The sequence below is a fragment of the Gymnoscopelus microlampas genome (genome assembly GCF_963454915.1).
Source record: "Gymnoscopelus microlampas genome assembly, chromosome: 8".
NCBI classification, from domain to species: Eukaryota; Metazoa; Chordata; class Actinopteri; order Myctophiformes; family Myctophidae; genus Gymnoscopelus; species Gymnoscopelus microlampas.
The window spans coordinates 58,325,978-58,347,588 of record NC_139945.1 but is presented as its reverse complement, the minus strand read 5'-3'; the positions used below and the strand labels follow the sequence as shown (position 1 = coordinate 58,347,588).

Below are 21,611 nucleotides of genomic sequence, written 5' to 3'. Positions count from 1 at the left end.
TCCTCCTGGGATTTATGAGCAATCTGTACGAAACTGTATACACATGAACTTTGGACCAATGCCGACAGACGTAACCAAGCGGATTTTCCATAAGTGAAAACGTTAAGCTTTTATAAGCCAATGAAAATTGCAGCTTTTTTTAAATTATTCATCTGCCCCTAACACATACATGCAGACTCACATTTGTTTGACACTTTGCAATATTGTAGAGGGTCCTTCCAAGTATCACTGAAACCAATCTTACTCCAATTGGTCAAAGGGGGGCGCTATAGCAATTTTTTGAAAATGCAAACTTTAAACAGGCAAAAGTCATGCCTCGTTTGGCCGACAGCCGTTAAACCTGCTTACACATGTGCCTTGACTCATGAGGAACACATGTATCACTTTGACCAGTAAGCTCTGCCCTTAGATTGTCTGCAATTTTGAGCAGTTTGAAAAACATTTAAATCCAGGATTTCTGAGCAATTTGCATGAAACTGTGTCAAATACATGTTTGAGGCCCTTTTTCACAGGTTCAGGTGTGTTGGTTCAATAGCTTGATCGCTTAATCATCTGCCTTGAAACCATAGGGTAGCCGGTTCGAATCCCACCTCAGGTAGACTTAATTATAATTGCATTGCACACAACATGACTATATCAATGAATACATGTGCAATTGTTAAAGATGACGAGAAATGCATACTTGAAAGTAGTTATTTTCAATGTATGACGTACTTCATTCGCGCTTTTGTTTTGTTTTGTTGGATTCTCCCTTTTCACTGTCTAAGGCTGTGTATTGGATAGCTCCACCAGTAGAGTGTGAGTCTCATGTGCCGAAGGTCCCTGGTTCGAATCCCACTTATTACAGTTCACATTTAAATTGCATTGTACAAAACATGACCCTGTTAATTCAGACAAGTGCAATGTTTAGACAATAACACGAAATGCTTTTGAGAGTAGTTTTTTTTTATGTATGACATACTTTCTTGTGAAAATAGCCGATCTACAATCTCACACCTTTTTAGATAGCAACGCGTTGTGAGCTTGTAGATCGACTATTTTCCACTAGTTTCCATTCCGAAATATATTGAGCAGTTTGAAAAACATTTAAACCAAGCAATTTGCGTGAAAGTGTGTCATGTGTGTGAACTCCCTTTTCACTAGTACAGGTCTGTTGGCCCAATGGCTTAATCATCTGCCTTGAAACCACAGGGTTCCTGGTTCGAATCCCACGTCATGTAGAATTCATTATAATTGCATTGCACACAACATGACTGTATCAATGAATGCATGTGCAATTGTTAACCAGTAAACTCCGCCCTTAGATTGTCTGCAATTTTGAGCAGTTTGAAAAACATTTAAATCCAGTATTTCTGAGCAATTTGCGTGAAAGTGTGTCATGTGTGTGAACTCCCTTTTCATCAGTTCGGGTCTGTTGGCCCAATGGCTTAATCATCTGCCTTGATACCAGAGCGTCGCCGGTTCAAATCTCACCTCATGCAGACCTCAACTCAATTGCATTACACACAACATGACTGTATCAATGAATAAACATGCAATTGTTAAATGAAACGCTTATTGAGAGTAGTTGTTTTCAATGTATGATGTACTTCATTCCCTCTTTTGTTTTGTTTTGTTTTGTTGGATTCTCCCTTCTCACTGACCAAGGCTGTGGATTGAATAGCTTGATCAATACAGTGTTAGTCTCATGTGCCAAAGGTCCACGGCTCAAACCCCACTTGTCACAGTTTACATTTAAATTGCATTATGCAAAACATGACCCTGTTAATTCAGACATGTGCACTTTGCTCTCTCTCTCTCTCTCTCTCTCTCTCTCTCTCTCTCTCTCTCTCTCTCTCTCTCTCTCTCTCTCTCTCTCTCTCTCACTCTGTCACAGTCTGTCTGTCTGCCTGTCTGCCACTCTGTCACTGTCTGTCTGTCTGCCAGTCTGCCACTCTGTCACTGTCTGTCTGTCTGTCTGTCTGTCTGCCAGTCTGCCACTCTGTCACTCTGTCACTCTGTCACTCTGTCACTCTGTCACAGTCTGTCTGTCTGCCTGTCTGCCACTCTGTCACTGTCTGTCTGTCTGCCAGTCTGCCACTCTGTCACTGTCTGTCTGTCTGTCTGTCTGCCAGTCTGCCACTCTGTCACAGTCTGTCTGTCTGTCTGCCAGTCTGCCACTCTGTCACTGTCTGTCTGTCTGCCAGTCTGCCAGTCTGCCACAGTCTGTCTGTCTGCCAGTCTGCCACTCTGTCACTGTCTGTCTGTCTGCCAGTCTGCCACTCTGCCACTCTGTCACAGTCTGTCTGTTTGTCTGTCTGCCACTCTGTCACAGTCTGCCAGTCTGCCAGTCTGTCACAGTCTGCCAGTCTGCCACTCTGTCACTGTCTGTCTGTCTGTCTGCCAGTCTGCCAGTCTGCCACAGTCTGTCTGTCTGCCAGTCTGCCAGTCTGCCACAGTCTGTCACAGTCTGCCAGTCTGCCAGTCTGCCACTCTGTCACAGTCTGCCAGTCTGCCACTCTGTCAAAGTCTGCCAGTCTGCCAGTCTGCCAGTCTGCCAGTCTGCCACTCTGTCAAAGTCTGCCAGTCTGCCACTCTTGTCACAGTCTGCCAGTCTGCCATTATTCTCGAAACCGCTAATTGCTGCTTGCAGCTATATATTTTTTTGTTTTTGTCACATTCAAATCAAATTCAAATGATTGGCTTAGGAATGCGACGAAAACTCAAAAATAGCCATGAATTCAAGTCTCCATGGGCACTGGCGTATGGTGAATTCTAACGTTGACCGGGCCAGAATCTTAACCCCCCCCCCCCTATACCTTGGCTATTTTCAAATAAAAAGGCCCACCTATGTACAGTATCTTTCAAGCCGGCGAGATTCAGCCAATGGAGACGGTCGGGGCGCGGTTTGGATTCCCGGGGGTGGGGTTTGCCAACCAGTCCCGTACCTTCCCATCAGGCCTCACTGACAACCTCTGAAGGGGCTCATTCATTGATAGTGAATTGAGCTATTCTGTCAACTAGTGCAAGATACCATTCCCATTCCACTATGGACGACTCCACAACCAAAACTGCCAATGGAGTAAATGGACAGACCAAAATTGAACAAACAGATGTTATTACTCATAAGAATGATTCCCATGTATGCTGTGGTCCATGCCTTAAATGCACCAATGCCTGGATACCCGTGGACTACAAGAATGAGATGATTCAACTTTTAAAGCTAGCTGGACCAGCGGTAAGAATTACTTTGAATGCATCATGTACTGTAAGATAATATAGTATGCTCGCTAGAGTAATTAGGGTTGAAACACTAATTAAGATTGTATTTTATTATTAGTAATACACTTATAATCCGACTCAATATTATCTATCGCCGTAGCGAAACCCAAATTGACCTGCTCACCTAGCTGCTCTGTTATGTATGTAGTCTCGCGTAGCCAGACAACTATTCCACAATCTCTGAATGCTATATAGAGTCTGGAACTACAACTCCCAAAATCCGAGAGAGGAAACTGGCACTTCCGTTCATGAAAACATATTTTAAAATATCTTTGCACTTTACTTTTTAATTTCCATTTATGATAAGCAGCAAGCTATGTATACTTAGATGATTTGTATTTATATTAGGATAAATTTGCGCGACTGTAAAGACGAAACGGAAATGGAAAGGAGGCTCCACATCCGGTTTATATCATGATCAGAGCTTCCGAGTCCCAGACTGTATGCCGGAAACATTTGAAAATTGTGGGAGGCAACCGTCTGGTAACGCGAGACTACTATGTATGTAGCTATATCAAATGTGTCATACTGTATAAGCACATTGAAAGCAATTAATACTCTCAACTTACTCTGTAGCCTATTAATGTACCCTCCGCCTTTGTCAGGTAGGTTGACAGCCAATTAAGATCCTAATAAACAACAAACAATAGTGCCACTTCAGTACAACCATGTCCTGAATTTGTGGGGAATCATGTACTGTACATACAACAGTATCTCAGCAATGTGGATTTGTTAGATAAAGCAGACCATCAATTGCCAAGATGTATTTGCGGGGTCTGTCTGGCTGGCTGATAACTCGGACAGTTTTCATTCGATTTGTATCAAACTTGGCAGATGACTGTAACACAAAGCATGTGACTTACTGGTGGGTGTAATATCTCTGGGTGATTTTCTAGTTGCGTATATGAGGCCTGTATTAAACATTTTAAAGAGTCCTAAGCCATGGAGAATCCATTGAGGAAAAACGTCCTATTGCCTAGTGTTTCTCAATGTTGTTATTATCTCAAACATGGTATAGTGTGCATTATTAACGTACAGTAGGCCTGTCTGTGTCCCTTAAACAACATTCACAAGCCTCTCCCTGCCAACAGCAGAAACTATGTGGTATAATGTACTATGTTACATTGATGTTACAAGATCTTTTGCCAAGTTTTAAACCTCAGACTATATCCGCAGCAACATGGACTGAATAGACAAGAGAACATGGTCAAAAATAACCACAAAGGTCATTTTAGCTAATCATCTACAGTATATTCTGTCATAACTGTGGCATAAACTTTGTACTGGGTGGAAGAGGACATGTGGTGTCTGACTGAGATATTCATGTTTAAAGCCAGCTATTAAAAGCCTTGTTATCATAGTTGTTTTTTCGGTTTTAACAGCAGAGCCCTACACCAGCCATAAACCTTCTCTGTGGTGCACAGAACTGCATTGATTGATGATGCAATATCTACAGCATTTGGACGATATAAGCTTTTTAAGAAATTATATTTTCTGTGTATAATCAACCATGCTACCATGCATTGAAGAAAAATTTAAATGAGATGATAAGATAAGGAAGGATAACACAGTTTAGAAATATTGAGTTTCCTTTTGTATTTCAGGTCGTCTCACAGGTGATGATGTTTCTGGTGGGTTTTGTCAGCATGGTATTTTGTGGACACCTGGGCAAGACCGAACTTGCAGGAGTGGCAATGGCAATCGCTGTAAGAAAACTCAGTATACAGTCTAATAACATCTGTTCCCGTAGAGACCTCTCATTGTGGAATGTTTGGAGGGTGGTGACCACTGTTTACAAGATACACCGATCAGCACCATATTTCTGAGTTATCTGTAGGGGGAAAATACACAAATTGATTTATTGTCTCCGCCAGGCCGAAAGGCATGGCGAGAGAGTATGTTTTGCACCCTGTCCGTCCGTCCGGCCGTCTGAACGGCTAATCTCCTGCACCGTTGGCTTGATCGCAGCGAAACTGTGCACACACACTCCCTGGATGCCAATTTTTTTTTCTGCCCCACATTTTTCACATGGGCCTGTTATAGCGCCACCAGGATGCTGCTTTTTGTAAAACAAATGTTTTGACAGAACACCTACAGATGTTGTCCAAACTTCACGCAAATTGGTACACAGTTTCTCTATAGTAATTAAATGAAGCGGGTCTTTAAGATTTTTCATATTCCATCCTGATTGGCTAAGAATGGCTTCCAAAGTTTTCAGGAGTGCTCGGTTTTGAACAAAATGCCTCAAATCATGAACACAGCATGCAATTTCTGTGAAATTGTGCATGCACATTTTCACTCGGCCGAGGAAGAAATGCCACTTGACATTTTTCAAATCAGCCTCATGGTGGCGCTATAACAGGCCGATTTGTGTTTTTACCTATAACTGCGCCGATCTGTGTAAAACTTTGTATGCACACTCCCTAGAGGCCAAGGAAAAACCTTTGCCCTGCATTTTTCACATCTGCCTTTTATAGCACCACCAGGAGGCCGACTTATGTAAAACACATTTTTGGATTATTACTCCTTCAGATTTTATTCAAAGTTCACACAAATTGGTACACATGATCTCTATAGTCATGTGATCAAGACGGATCTGTTTGATTTTTCATGTTCCATCTTGATTGGCTAAGATTGACATCTTTGCAAGCAGGAGTGGCCCGTTTTGAACTAAATGCCGCAAATCATGAACGCAGTGCCTGATTGCGGTGAAACTTTGCACGAACATTCATAGTACATCAAGGACCAAATCCCACCCTTTCAACATTTCCCTATTATAGTGCCACCAGGAGGCCAATTTTAGCTAAACAATGTTTTTTTTATATTTATCCTACAAATGTTGTCCAAACATCACGCAAATCGGTACATATTATCTCTTTAGTCAGGTGATCAAGACTGATCCGTTCGATCCGTCTGATTTTTCACAATCCAGCCTGATTGGCGAATTCCGAACATTGTTGGCCCAAACTAACCTGCCTGACCTGGCGGAGACCTATGCTCCGAGGAGCACTTTTCTAGTTAATAGATGTTTTTATTGACAAAAAGGCATGTCCTTTGAGTGTGTGTTTCGGGGTGGAAACTTACCATATTTTGAACCTACTGTATAGGTGATAAAGCTAATCTTTCCTTTTGTTGTCAGCCCTCCTACATGGTAATAATAATAATAATAATAATACATCAGACTTATATAGCGCTTTTCTGGTACCCAAAGTCGCTTTACAAAACAGCTTAAAAACAATTTTATTAGGAGCAAAAGAAAACAAAAGAAAAGAAAACATTAAAAGGCTAAAACAAAAGGCTAAGGCTTGTCATAGAGGACGAAAGTGAGGTTTGGTTAGGTCTGGGCAGGGAAGGCGAGTCTAAAGAGGTGGGTTTTGAGGGAGGCTTTGAAAACGGCAAGAGTGGGGGCAGCTTTGATGTGGGATGGGAGTGGATTCCAAAGGGTGGGGGCCGCAACTGAAAATGCCCTGTCACCCCAGGTGCGTTTTTTTATTTTTTTGGGGAAGTCCAGGAGGTTTGCGTCGCCAGACCTGAGGGAGCGGGAGGGTGCGTGGCGTTGGAGGAGGGCAGAGAGGTAGCAGGGGGCCAGGTTATTGAGGGCTTTGTAGGTGGTGATGAGTATTTTGAAGTCTATTCTGTGTTTTACTGGGAGCCAATGAAGGTCATGGAGTACTGGGGTGATGTGGTCTCTGGATCTGGTTCTGGTGAGGAGGCGGGCAGCAGAGTTTTGGACATATTGGAGTTTTTTGATATTTTTTGCAGTGGCACCGTAGAGGAGACTATTGCAGTAGTCGAGTCTGGAAGTGATGAATGCGTGGATGAGTGTTTCTGCAGCAGTTTGGGATAGAGTGGGACGGAGGCGGGCGATATTTCTGAGGTGGTAGAAGGCTGTTTTTGTGATGTGATTGACGTGGGATTGGAATGAGAGGGTGAGATCCAGGATGACACCAAGGTTTCGGACTTTGGTGGAGGGGGTGACAGTGCAGCCGTCGATATTGAGGGAGAAGTTATGAGTGGGGCGGGTGAGGGCATCTGGTCCGATGATGAGAATTTCTGATTTATTGCAGTTGAGTTTAAGGAAGTTTTTTTGCATCCAGGACTTTATGTCAGTCAAACAGGAGGTGAGGGTGGAGATGGTGGTGGCAGTGATGGTTTTGGAGGGGAGATAGAGCTGTGTGTCGTCCGCGTAGCAGTGGAAACTGAGGCCGTGGTGGCGGAGGATTTGTCCGAGGGGGAGGATGTACAGGATAAACAGGAGGGGGCCAAGCACTGAGCCCTGAGGGACACCGTGGGTAACAGAGGTTGTGGTGGATTTGGAGTTATTGATAGAAATGAAATGGTGTCTGTCGGAGAGGTAGGATGTGAACCAGGAGAGGACGGTAACGGTGATTCCAAGGGTGGTTTTGAGGCGTGAGAGGAGTATGGAGTGGTTGATGGTGTCAAAGGCAGCACTGAGGTCAAGGAGGATGAGGATGTTGAGAGAACCAGAGTCGCAGGAGAGCAGGAGGTCGTTGGTGACAGGTCCTTCTCCAAGCATTGCATTATTTTGAACCTACTGTATAGGTGATAAAGCTAATCTTTCCTTTTGTTGTCAGCCCTCCTACATGGTGACAGGTCCTTCTCCAAGCATTGCATTACTCTAAGAAAGTGGCAAAGCTTTCTTAGAGTAATCTTTCATTGTTGGGCTTTTGAAGAAATATAATTGAAATTCATTAATTGTGCCTGGACCGGATTTAGATTTCTACCCAAATGTTTGATTTCAATCTAGGTGATTAACGTCACTGGTTTATCCATTGGCTCTGGTTTGGCATTGGCCTTTGATACTCTAATATCTCAGGTAATAAAATATACTTCTTGTATTTGTTTTCACACTCACTTTAATATCACACTCATTAACCGATTTTCAACCTGCTATCCCTGTTTTGAGAATGCAAAACATGTTAAACCTTTTCACATATAGAAGAGCTACAAGCTCACAACGTGTTGCGACATGCAACTATTACTGTAGTCATACAGCAAAGTATAGGAATTAAGTGGTTAAAATGTGTGTATAACATTAAACACTTTTTTTTCTTCAGTAGACAATATGTAGATACAAGCAAGACACAAATAGCTATTCTGTATAATCATTATTACTCCATCCATATTTCCATCTGTGAGTTTTTGTGTATTATTATGTGTTTGTTGGATCAATAAAACTTCCTCTCTCGAGGTGAGATGACAAAGTTATTTGAGGAATCGACTTGCTTCCGCTTAGCTAATGGAAGCATGCCCACAGTAATTCACGTTATCTTGCGTGATTTGAAAAAGTTCTACAAATCCATTGACACATGTCATGACTGACTGTACCGTTTCTTCCATGCAGACGTATGGGAGTGGTAACCTGAAGCGTGTAGGAGTGATTCTCCAAAGAGGGGTCCTCATTCTGCTGCTAGCCTGTTTCCCCTGCTGGGCGCTCCTCCTTAACACCCAGCCCATACTGTTGGCTGTCAGACAGAGCTCTGAGGTTGCCCGGTCAGCCACGCGCACACGCACACACACACACACACACACACACACACACACACACACACACACACCAGCAGTGGTTCCCAAACTGTGGGGGGGTTCCCAAATTATTTTGGAGGGGGGTTGATTAGCTTAAAGGGATTGTAGGCAAGTTCAGAGATGAAAAAAAGAAAAAAACTGTTGTCAAACACCGCCCTTCCAGCAGTTCGTTTCCCCGACCACCAGGGGGTGACGCAGGGGGGACTTCTGAACGGGCCATGATGAAAATAGGTTGCTTTATTCGGATACAATGCGTGCCACTGCCCGCCCCTGCCGGTTCTCTGAATTTTTATTTTTAAATAGGCTCTGTCATGATAAATTGACCACATATATGAAGTTAAACAACTAAATTCTATCCAAACGCTATCTTAAAAGTAAATTCTGTGCCTCAAAAAAGAAGTTTGAGGCACAGAAGAGTTTGAAAAAGTTCACACGGACACGGACGCGCACATGCGTGCGTTAATTTACGTCCCGGATACCCGGATGTCAAAACATAAATAGTAGGGAAAATACGGATTTCAGAAAGAGGACTGTGTTTCAATGCTGGAAAACACCCCAGCATCATTATATAGTGGCTGTTAGAGGGGGAAAAATGCAATATATATATATATATATATATATATATATATATATATATATATATATATATATATATATATATATATATATATATATATATATATATAGGTAGCATGTTAGTAGACAGGTCATTTATCTAGGTCCATTGTTTACTGGGTATCCTATAGTTCAATGTACAGATTATCATTTTTATAGTATATTGTTTAGACTGATGCGAGGTTGTTGGTTTACCTGTGGTCCAGGTTTACTGAGGCACTACACTGTCTCCCTGCATTTGATGTTTTACCTTCCTTATTGTCTCCGCCAGGCCGATAGGCATGGCGAGAGAGTATGTTTTACCCTCCGTCCGTCCGTCCGTGTGTCCGTCCGTCCGTGTGTCCGTCCGTCCGTCCGTCCGTCCTTCTGTCTGCGACCAGCTAATCTCCGTCACCGTTGGCCCGATCGCTGTGAAACTGCACACACACACTCCCTGGATGCCACAGCAGAACCTCTGCCCCACATTTTTCAGATCAGCCAGTCATAGTGCCACCATGAGGCCGACTTTTGCAAAACACATTTTTTAATGTTACTCCTACAGATTTTCTCCAAATAACACACAAATCGGTACACAGTATCTCTATAGCCATGTGATCAACACGGATCTGTCCGATTTTCCATATTCCATCCTGATTGGCTAAGATTGGCTTCCAAAGTTAGCAGGATTGGTTCATTTTGAACAAAATGCCTCAAATCATGAACGCAACATGCACTTTCCGTGCAATTTTCCACGTACATTCCCACTTGGCCCAGGAAGAATTGTCACTTGAAAACTTTAAAATCAGCCTCATGGTGGCGCTATAACAGGCCGATTCACGTTTTTAGCTATAACTGCACCGATCTGCGTGCAACTTTGCATGCACACTCCTTAGAGGCCAAGGAAAAGCCTTTGCCGTGCATTTTTCACATATGCCTTTTAGAGCGCCACCAGGAGGCTGAGATTTGAAAAACACATTTTTTGCTGTTCAAAAATCACGCAAATCGGTACACAGTCTCTCTATAGTCATGTGATCAAGATGGATGTGTCCGATACTTCATATTCTATCCTACCTGGCTAACATTGGCTTCTAAAGTTTGCAGGATAGGTCCGTTTTTAACTAAATTCCTCAAATCATGAACACAGTGTGCGATTTCTGTGAAATTTTGCACGCACATTCCCACTAGGCCGAGGAAGAAATGCCACCCTTTTCACATTGGCCTGTTATAGCGCCACCAGCTGGTCTAATTTAGCAAACCACATTTTTGGAACAAAATGCCTCAAATCATGAATGCAGTGTCCGATTGCCGTGCAAGGCCTAAGAAGAAATGGCACCCTTTTCACATTGGCCTATTATAGCGCCACCAGGAGGCCATAATAACCTAGCTGACCTGGCGGAGACTTGTGCTCCGAGGAGCACTTTTTCTAGTTGTAAGTCGCTCTGGTTAAGAGCGTCTGCTAAATGCCTAAATTATAAATTGACATATTAGTGATAGTAATTAATGTTAATTTAGGATTCATTATATCTGTATTCACACAGATGTCTGCTTTCTTAAACAGAAAAGTCTGTGTTGACTTGGAATGGATGTTATTGTCTCCGCCAGGCCGAAAGGCATGGCAAGAGAGTATGTTTTGCCCCCTGTCCGTCCGTCCGTCCTTCTGTCTGCGACCAGCTAATCTCTGCCACCGTTGGGCCGGTCGCTGTGAAACTGCGCACACACACTCCCTGGATGCCACAGCAGAACCTCTGGCCCACATTTTTCAGATCAGCCTGTCATAGCGCCACCATGAGGCCGACTTTTGCAAAACACTCCTACAGATTTTGTCCAAACAACACACGAATCGGTACACAGTATCTCTATAGTCATGTGATCAACACGGATATGTCCGATTTTCCATATTCCATCCTACACAAAAATGCCTCAAATCATGCACGCAGCATGCGATTTCCGTGAAATTTTCCACGTAGATTCTGACTAGACCCAGGAAGAAATGGAACAACATTTTTGGAACAAAATTTCTCAAATCATGAATGCATGCAGTGTCCGGTTGCTGTGAAAGGCCTAAGAAGAAATTACACCCTTTTCACATTGGCCTATTATAGCGCCACCAGGAGGTCATAATAACCTACCTGACCTGGCAGAGACTTGTGCTTCGAGGAGCACTTTTTCTAGTTATTATTCAAATAGGAAGAGGATAAAGTAGTATTGGGAACCAATGGTTCTCGAGCCATGTGGCGCAGAGGTCAGGAGCATTTCTCCTGTTTCTGTAACGTTAAGCAGCAAGTACACCCCCTGGATATGACACTAGTATGTCACAGGGACTTACCCCAATCCAACCCTTGATGCTGAGTACTTAGCATGGATGCATTGGGTACCATGTTTACAGTCTTTGCTATGACTCGGCTGGAGATTGAACCTGATTGAGATTGACCTGACAATCTCAGGGCGGACAGTCTAACAACAAGGCCACTGAGCTGGTAAAACAAGTATAAAATAAATAATAAGAGCAAGGTAAAATAATAAAACGGAGTGAAACAAATGAAAGTAAAGCATCTTTCTTGTCCATCTTCACTTGAACTATCAATAAAGGCAGAAAAGTTCTTAAAAAACAAAAGAACAAACAGCTAAGTGATCTTAAAAGCAGGGTGTTTGTTATTTGCAGGGCATCATATGGCCTCAGGTGATAACTGGAGCTGTGGGGAACGCACTTATCAACTATATCTTGCTCTATCCTCTGGACATGGGTGTCGCGTAAGTTTCTCCTCCTCTATGGCTATGTCCGAATGCATTCACTCATTCATGACTCTATGTAGAGTACTACAGTAAAAAACAAACAAAACGAAAACAATTCTCTGGCCACTGTTATTTATGTCATTGCTGTCGCACGATGAAAACATGCCATTCTGCCGTTCATAATTTTTGTAGAGTGAAAAAAGTGTTAAAAGGGTCATGTGACAAAATATAAATTAGCCTTTACAGCCTTGTTTGATGTTGCTATTAGTCTTAACAGTATCGCCATTGACAGCATTATTTAAAAAGGGTTAAGTCAATCAATCATACATTGCATCATACCCGGCTTCAGCAAATGGCAAATGACCTACCCTGATATAGTAGGTGGCACTAGGTGCACAGTACAATCCTCAAGCCCTGCGTTCAAACCCCCAGAAGGACACAAATCCTATGGATTACAGCTTTTATATTAAAAGGAGGATTTTACTGTGTGGGGGGTCGCTGTAATGCCACAGAGTTTATCACTAACTGCACTAAACCTTTTTGTTCTTCTTCATCCCTGTTGAAGTGGATCTGCTGCAGCTAATACTATCACACAGTATGCCTTGGCTGTGTTCCTGTACATTTACATTTGCTGGAGGAGGCTACACAAGGCCACATGGGAAGGTGAGATGTGTCTCCCATTGGAATAATGTTTCATTCAATCCGAGTCATTAGACCACAATACAGTTTTGAGTGTTGTAATGTTACTGATCATGACATTTATTTAGCATGACACATGCATGACATCACGCGCATGCTAACAGTATTGATATACACACACATGCACGTATGCATACTGTAAAACAGTAATGCAGCTTAAAGGGAAATGCAGTTTATTTGACTGTTACAGTATCCAGGGTCCTTTTCTGTTTAGAATGTGGACTGCCTTCTGTTTCAGTGTAAAGTTACACAATATAACTAGAAAAAGTGCTCCTCGGAGCACAGGTCTCCGCCAGGTCAGGTAGGTTATTTTGGCCTCCTGGTGGCGCTATAATAGGCCAAAGTGAAAAGGGTGCCATTTCTTCCTAGGCCGTGCACGGCAATCAGACGCTGCGTTCATGATTTGCGGCATTTTGTTCAAAACGGGCTACTCTTGCAAACTTTAGATGTCAATGTTAGCCAGGATGTTCAGGATGTAATATGAAAAATCAAACAGATCCATCTTGATCACATGACTATAGAGATAATGTGTACCGATTTGCATGAAATTTGGATAAAATGTGAAGGCTTAATCTAAAAAAATGTGTTTTACATAAGTCGGCCTCCTGGTGGCGCTATAAAAGGCTAATGTGAAAAATGCAGAACAGATGTTTTTCCTCGGCCTCTAGGGAGTATGCGCGCAAAGTTTCACGCAGATCGGTGCAGTTATAGTTAAAAACGCAAATCGGCCTTTTATAGTGCCATCATGAGGCTGATTTGAACATTTTCAAGTGAAATTTCTTCCTCTGCCTAGAGGGAATGTGCGTGTGAAATTTCACGGAAATAGCAAGCTGCGTTCATGACTTGAGGCATTTAGTTCAAAACGGACAAATCCTGCAAACTTCAGCCAATCAGGATGGAATATGGAAAATAAGACAGATCCGTGTTGATCACATGACTATAGAGATATTGTGTACCGATTTGCGTGATATTTGGATAAAATCTGTACTGTCAAAAAATATGTTTTGCACAAATCGGCCTCCTGGTGGCGCTATATAACAGGCCCATGTGAAAAAATTGGGCCAGAGGTTCTGAATTGGCATCCAGGGAGTGTGTGTGCACAGTTTCGCTGCGATCAAGCCAACGGTGCGGGAGATTAGCTGTTCACAGACGGACACACACACACACACACACACACACACACACACACACACACACACGGACGGACGGACGGACGGACGGACGGACGGACGGACACGGGGTAAAACATACTCTCTCGCCATGCCTTCGGCCTGGCGGAGACAATAACGTTTGTTAACTTAAATAAGAGTGTGACCCATGACCGTCTGATCCCTAGGGTGGTCAACTGAATGTCTTCAGGAGTGGGGACCATTCATCCAGCTAGCCATCCCCAGCATGTTCATGCTGTGCCTGGAGTTGTGGTTGTATCAGATTGGAGGCTTCCTGGCCGGTGTCATAAGTGAAACTGAGCTGGCGGCTCAGTCTATTGTTTGGCAACTGGCATCTGTCGCTTACATGGTAAAATTAGAAAACACATGTTTTCTAGTATACGTTGGCCTACAGCATTGTACATGATACATGTATTTGGAAACACATAAGGAAATATAGTTTCACAAATATATTTTATATGTGTTTTAAATATACAGTATGTGCATCTGTGTGAAAGAGAATGGAATAATTATGTTGTTACAGTACATTATGTTTTTAGTTTTATTATTAACATAAAACATGTTTTACCTCATCCTTTCCCACAGTTCCCAATTGGATTCTCTGTAGCAGCCAGTGTGCGTGTTGGGAATGCTCTTGGTGCTGGTAACATGGAGCAGGCCAAGCTGTCGGCCAAGGTCTCCTTCATCTGCACAAGTACGGACCACTGCATCAATGAAATGCACTTATGCACGACTGCAATAAATCTACTAATGCAGACATTCAATGAGGATACCACTTCACACAGAACAGGAGTTCTGTGTGAAGTGGTATCCATGAAAAAGACAACTTTAAACATGGAGCCCAGGCTATTTTCTGCATGTCATTATAGGCGAACATTTTCAACAATTTTCAAAATTAGCTCAAATAGAAGATCTACAAGCTCAAAACGTTGTGAGCTCATAGTATAAAAATTGTGATTAAAGTTTAATTTATACTTTATCGTAAAACAGTGTCATTCACCAAAAATCCAATATTTTCTGTAAATATTGTTTGATTGACTTCTTTATTGACAAAAATGCATAATGCATATTGCATAAACATGCATTTGTACATATTTTTCTAAATGAAGTACAAAGTTCAGTAGCATATTTCCATTGTGGTCCTTTGAGTTTTTGTGTTTAGCATCTTGTTTTTGTTTTACTATTTTCAACTGAAAATACATAACTTTTTGAAAGGGTCATTTGACAAAGTATAAATTAGCCTTTAGTCTTTGGCTTGTTAATATGTAATACTAAGTGCTGATGTATAAACTGAACTTTAAATGTCTTAATTTTGTTTATTACATCCAAATCCTATTGACAAAGGATGTCCTCTAATTCCTTTCGAAGTGTCAGTTGTATCGTATTCAAGTATTCTGCCATGCTTTGGCCAATATTACTAATGCACTGTATGTATTTCTTTTCCCCAATTCAGTTATAGTCTCATGTTGTGTCGGGACCGTTCTTGGAGTCACTAAAGACGTTGTAGGATATATTTTCACCACAGAGCAGTGAGTAATTTCTTACGTTTGTGTCTCTTTACCACTTAACCCATATATACTGTACTGAACTGTACTACTACTAGCAAATAGCCGCAGGGAACCTAATAGCCACTGAGGGTCTGACCCCATTTTGCGTATTAAACACCGGTCCAAATAAACGTCTGGTACCAAGTAAACGGCAGGGCGATTATTAGCAGTTTCTTAGCCTAATTTATACTCTGTTGCATGCCGGTGTCACACACACACACACACACACACACACACACACACACACACACACACACACACACACACACACACACACACACACACACACACACACACACACACACACACACACACACACACACACACACACACACACACACACATACTTGCTTGCTTACTTACTTGCTTATGGCTGTCCATCGATTTCGATGATGGCGTTGCTCCAAGAATGGGTTATTGAGGGGGATTGCGGTTGTGCCATTGCATGTGACTGTGCAGGCCAATGTGTGACCCGCATGGTTTGCCACATGTGGGGTAGATGAAGTCCACACATGAGAGGGCGGCCCCTACAGCACGCTGGTGTCGCTGCACACGTTGCTGCAGAAAAAACAGATAGACCACAAGTAGATAGATGATGCTGAGATAAACTGTAAATTAAATATGCCTAAACTGCAGTCCCATTTCACAAGTTTGATATGTATACAAATCTTTTGAAAATAGCAGATCTACTCACAACGCACGCATTGTGAGCTTGTAGATCTGCTATTTTCAAAAGATTTATGCAAGTAAATTAAATAAAATAACATTCGATTGTGGGTTAATAGGCCTACATATTAAGTATGTAGGCACACCATTAGTTTAAACATCCACAGTACACCACTGTCTATCTTCATATTATAGCCTACATTGATATAGAAAAAGGAAGTCATAGATTTTAAAATTAAAACGACGGTATTGTGCTGTCACAGTTACCACCAGCGCTTAAAGCGTATTCATTTTCATCATTATTTTATTTATGGGCCGAGTACAATCCCACTTGTTATAGCCAAACTCCGTGGAACAATCGGTTAGTCTGGCATCGATTGATATAGGACAGCTCCGACCTTACGTGCTTTCTAAGGTACTGCGTAGCCTGTGTGGAGAGAGGATCTTACGTACGGATTTGGGAAACCGCACGTAAGACCCTTCGTAAGGACCGCACGTATCTACGCAGCATCTCTTTGGGAAACCCGGCCATTGACAACGTTTCTGGACAGAATTGATGCCCCTGTTTCAGTGTATCTTCTCTCACATTTTTTAAAACTAAGTGTATATATTTTAAGATGGACAATGTTAATGGCTTTGCTTTTCTTTCAGAGATGTTGTTACGAGGGTTGCTGATGTCATGATAATGTATGGTTTTATCCATCTGTCTGATGCCACTTCGGTGAGGGATAAACCAATTTTATAATGTCTTATTTTAGTTCTAGCCTGCTTTGCATGGTCATGTACATGGTTCAGTTTGGGGGGAATCCATTGACCTTATTTTGGGCAAATTTCTAAAATATGGACAAAGATCTTGTCAAAGATTATATTCCTTTCCCGAGATCCACATGATTAGACATGTATACATAGATTGGCATTCGGATTCATGTGTATTAAATCTTCACAGGCTGTGACTGGAGGGGTTGTTAGAGGAGCAGGGAAACAGATTGTCGGTGCACTAGCTAACCTCATCGGTTTCTACTTCATCGGCTTCCCCATTGGAGTGGTCTTAATGTTCCATGTCAAAATGGGCATTGTAGGTGAGTAGAGATGAACGGTGTATAATGGCAGAGGTCCAATAAGTCACTGGTTCTCAAGGTGGGGTCTGGGGACCCCCAGGGAGTCCTTGGGAGGGGTCCACATTAAAATGAGGAAAAGTTAAACACTTAATCCCCTATTTTATTTTCCGGCTATCTGAAAATGGCTGACCTACAAGCTTGAGCTGTTAAATTTTAACAATGTTGACAAATCTAGACAAATCTTCTCTTACAAACTATGTTCAAATGGGGGTCCATGGGCAAATACGTATCAATATGTGGGTCCTTGACATGAATACAGTATGTTTGAGAACCCATGCAGTAAGTAAAGGCAAATCTTTACCCTGTCTGACCATCCGTCCGTCCGTTCGTGTCCGTCCGTCCGTGAACAGCTAATCTCTGACACCGTTGGCTTGATCGCAGGGAAACTGTGCACACACACTCCCTGGATGCCAGAGCAGAACCTCTGCCCCAAATATTTCACATGGGCCTTTTATAGAGCCACCAGGAGGCCGATTTGTGCACACATTTTTGACAGTACTCCTACAGATTTTGTCCAAAAATCCTGCAAATCGGTACACAGTATCTCTATGGTCATTGAACGAAACGGGTTTTTCATATTTTTCATATTCCATGATTTGCATTTTTTTCCTCAAGGGGGGGGGGGGGGCTATAGCGCAGCTCTGGAATCACCCACGGTGACTCTGAGAAGGAAGGGACAGATGGATCACCGTGCCAAAAAAACTGGCTCCCGTCCGCTCCCATTCTATCTCCTTGCAAAAAAAGACTCCATATTTCCTTAACTTTTTACAGTGGGGAAAACCACTCATTTTCGATCCGAGATCACTCCGCCATGGTGACTCGCGTGAGAGATGTTATTGTTCCAGTCGTTAGCCAGGACCATCCACCATCGTGCACGCATATATTGTTTACAATCGAGTGCTCGCCGTGCGCTACAAACGGTGAGATCTCTGGCACTCAACGTCACTTTTTTTAATAAAACTCTGGCACTCAATGTGTTACTAAACTAGCCATAACTGTGGTGGTTCTCAACTGATTTCCTGTGGACCCTGTTACTGCTAGAACTAGTAATGACCTGGGAAGTAGAGGTAGAATCAGTCTGGTTTAGATAGATGCGTAGATGGATTGCACTTGATTGATTCCGCAGGGGGGAATTCAATCTTTACAGCAGGCAGGATACACAAAGGTGAACAGGTCACTGTTTAGTCGATAGATCTGACCAGTACTAACTTATTTACATGTCAGTTATTATCCACAGTCCAAAGTAGAAACAGACAGTAGTGAGTCAGTACAGCTGTGCTTGGAGAGAGGGAACATACTGAGAGTCACTGCACTAGAGCCAATTATTCTATCCTTACCCTATCTGTTGCAGGGCTGTGGTTGGGACTTTTCACCTCTGTCACATTGCTGTCCATATTTTTTATAGTTTACCTATGTAAACTGGACTGGAAAAAGGCCACTACAGAGGTAGGTGCCTGACATACACCTATGGTATTCCCTGTCAATGGATGAATGTCATGACTCATAGATTAGATTTTCATTACATTACATTTTATTTTAATTGTATCATTACAAACAATACAGTTACAATACATATTAAATCTTAATGTGGAAAGAATTTTCTGTTATGATTATACACTGAATATTAAAACGCTCAATTTACTTGGATGAGATGCTTTTGAACTGACATTTTACATATTGTAATTAGGCATTGGAGAGAGCAGGAGTCCCAAACACTGAGGGGAAAGACATGTTTGGCATCGGAAATAAAAGTAAGTCAACTCCATTTTCCTATTCCTGACACATCTCTGCACAAACTTTAGATTTTTGTGGAATTGTTTTTGAAATGTTCCTCACTGTTCACAACAAAATAAGCCTCCATCATCAGGATTAATGTACCACTTCTGATAGCTAAACCAGCATCTCCCTTAAGGAACATCACATGTTTGTGCTATCAAACCACGCTCAGATGAACAGCGGTCAACCCCAAATAATTACCTCTTGACACTGAGAAGCTTCACTCTCGTGACACCTTTTTGTTCCCCATCTCTGCTTCTCCCTCAATCAGGGCATTCTATCATACCCCTGGAGGAGGTGTTGGCCACTGCAACTGATTCTCTGATCTCTCAGAAGGTGGACGTGGTACCAGGAGCGCTTGATTCGAGTCAGGGCGAGGGCGTGGCAGCTGCCACAACAGTGGGGGTGGCTCTGTCATGCAGACAGCTGGTGGTACGGCGTGGCCTGACTCTTGTGGTCATGCTCCTCGTCCTCGCTGCCGGCATCTTTGTCAGTGAGCTGGTCACTCGGTTGCTTCAGTGAGGGACCACTCAGCGACACATTGCTGATGTTCCAACAGACAGTTGTTCACAGGAAGTCATGAGCGTCGGGCTTGGCACAGACATGCGCAGAGCAAGTTCTGTCAGGGAACTCAGTGCAGTTGTTGGCGGCTGACCATTGAGCTCCACGTTCACATCCACTCACACACTCATTTCATTCTCAGACCGCTCTATTTCACTGGAAATTTTCACTACTCATCCCTGCTTGCTTTTGCTGCTGCTCATGCTGATGCTGCTGCTCTCACCACTGCTGTCTTGCAAAAAAAAATCACACCCTGTGTGAAGGAAGCGGTGCCTTTGGGGCGGGCCTTAACTCATTTCAATGCGTCCCTATTGGTGGTCTGAGTCCACTTACCAAATTTGTACTTGGGAGCATGCTGCAAACTGGAATGATGGCTGTTTAAAGCCCAGCCAATGGGCAGACAGAGGGGGCGGGGCTTAAGTAATGACAGTTAGTCCCTATTGCTGGCTTTAGTCCATGTACAAAATTTGTACTCCATAGCATGCTGCGAACTTGAGTTATGGCTGTTTGAAGGCCAGCCAATGGGAAGACAGAGGGGGCGGGGCTTCAGCAATTCATGCTGGGCCCTATTGGTGGTCTAAGTCCACATACCAAATGTGGACTTGGTGGCATGCTGCAAACTGGAGTTATAGCTGTTTAAAATCCCGTGCTCATCCCGTGCTCATACGGGCGCGGGGGGTCCCTGGACCCCTCTTTGATAACTTCATCAATTCATGCTCGTGCCTATTGGTGGTCTAAGTCCACATACCAAATGTGGACTTGGTGGCATGCTGCAAACTGGAGTTATAGCTGTTTAAAATCCCGTGCTCATCCCGTGCTCATACGGGCGCGGGGGGTCCCTGGACCCCTCTTTGATAACTTCATCAATTCATGCTCGTGCCTATTGGTGGTCTAAGTCCACATACCAAATGTGGATTTGGTGGCATGCTGCAAACTGGAGTTATAGCTGTTTAAAATCCCGTGCTCATCCCGTGCTCATACAGGCGCTGGGGGTCCCTGGACCCCTTTTTGATAACGTCATCAATTCATGCTCGTCCCTATTGGTGGTCTAAGTCCACATACCAAATTTGGACTTGGTGGCATGCTGCAAACTGAAGTTATAGCTGTTTGCTTCTTTGCCGTGCTCATCCCGTGCTGAAACCGCCGGCCGGACGGACGGACGGACGGACATACAAAAGTCAAAAGCCACGTATAGAGCGGTTGGCACCGCTAAAAAAAAAAAGCTGCTCACCCTCCACCACCCCAGTCATTTTGGATCTGCTGTGTATATACGGGGGATTCGGACTCGGAGTCCCTATGGTTGGAGATGCGCTTTATCAGTTTATCAGAGTACCTAAAAGCAGATCCAATTAATTGCCAAACCATAATAAATATATTTGTCATTTTAGATTCAATAAAAATATCTTATCCTTCATGAGTTGTCCTGACAGAACTACACTGAAAACGGAAATATTTAGGTGTTTGAAAATAAAAAATCACACCCAGTGTGAAGTGGGCGGTGTGTGGTCATCACAACATGACTCACTTTAAAAAAAGGATAAATTACTTTTTTAAAAGTCCATACTGCTATTCATAGGGCTGCACATGTGTCATGTGTTTCGCTAGCCAATCACAGTCCTGAATTTGCAAAGTCAGCCAATCACATTACAGTTAGTGGTGATGACACTAGCTGTAATGTGATTGGCTGATGTTTCAGAGCTACTGAGTATATGACGTCGTCGGGTCCCGAAAATAGCAGATCTACAAGCTCACAACGCGTCGCGGACTCAACACTTTGTGAGCTTGTAGGTCTGCTATTTTCGGTGTGCATGCAACTAAGAATAAATTAGGTATCACGTCGGATGATATCCATGTAAACTACAAGTCTAATCTAATATGTTCTTTCCAATGACAGGACAGAAAGTTGTCATCAGTCTGCAAGTGCAAAAATGGAACTGCTG

The 21,611-nt window shown here is 42.9% G+C and overlaps 1 protein-coding gene across 1 annotated transcript; it reads left to right on the top strand.

The window, feature by feature from the left end:
• Positions 1-3,028: 3,028 nt before the first annotated feature.
• LOC311050675 (multidrug and toxin extrusion protein 1-like) lies at positions 3,029-19,719 on the top strand (the record flags this gene model as incomplete). Its single annotated transcript, XM_084064761.1, has 15 exons — positions 3,029-3,217; positions 4,866-4,967; positions 8,030-8,098; positions 8,627-8,775; positions 10,961-10,964; positions 12,065-12,153; positions 12,701-12,798; positions 14,171-14,352; positions 14,589-14,697; positions 15,457-15,532; positions 16,868-16,937; positions 17,163-17,295; positions 18,686-18,780; positions 19,022-19,085; positions 19,382-19,719. 15 exons carry the CDS (start codon positions 3,029-3,031, stop codon positions 19,630-19,632), a joined length of 1,680 nt encoding a protein of 559 aa, XP_083920887.1. The 3' UTR covers positions 19,633-19,719.
• Positions 19,720-21,611: the final 1,892 nt, after the last annotated feature.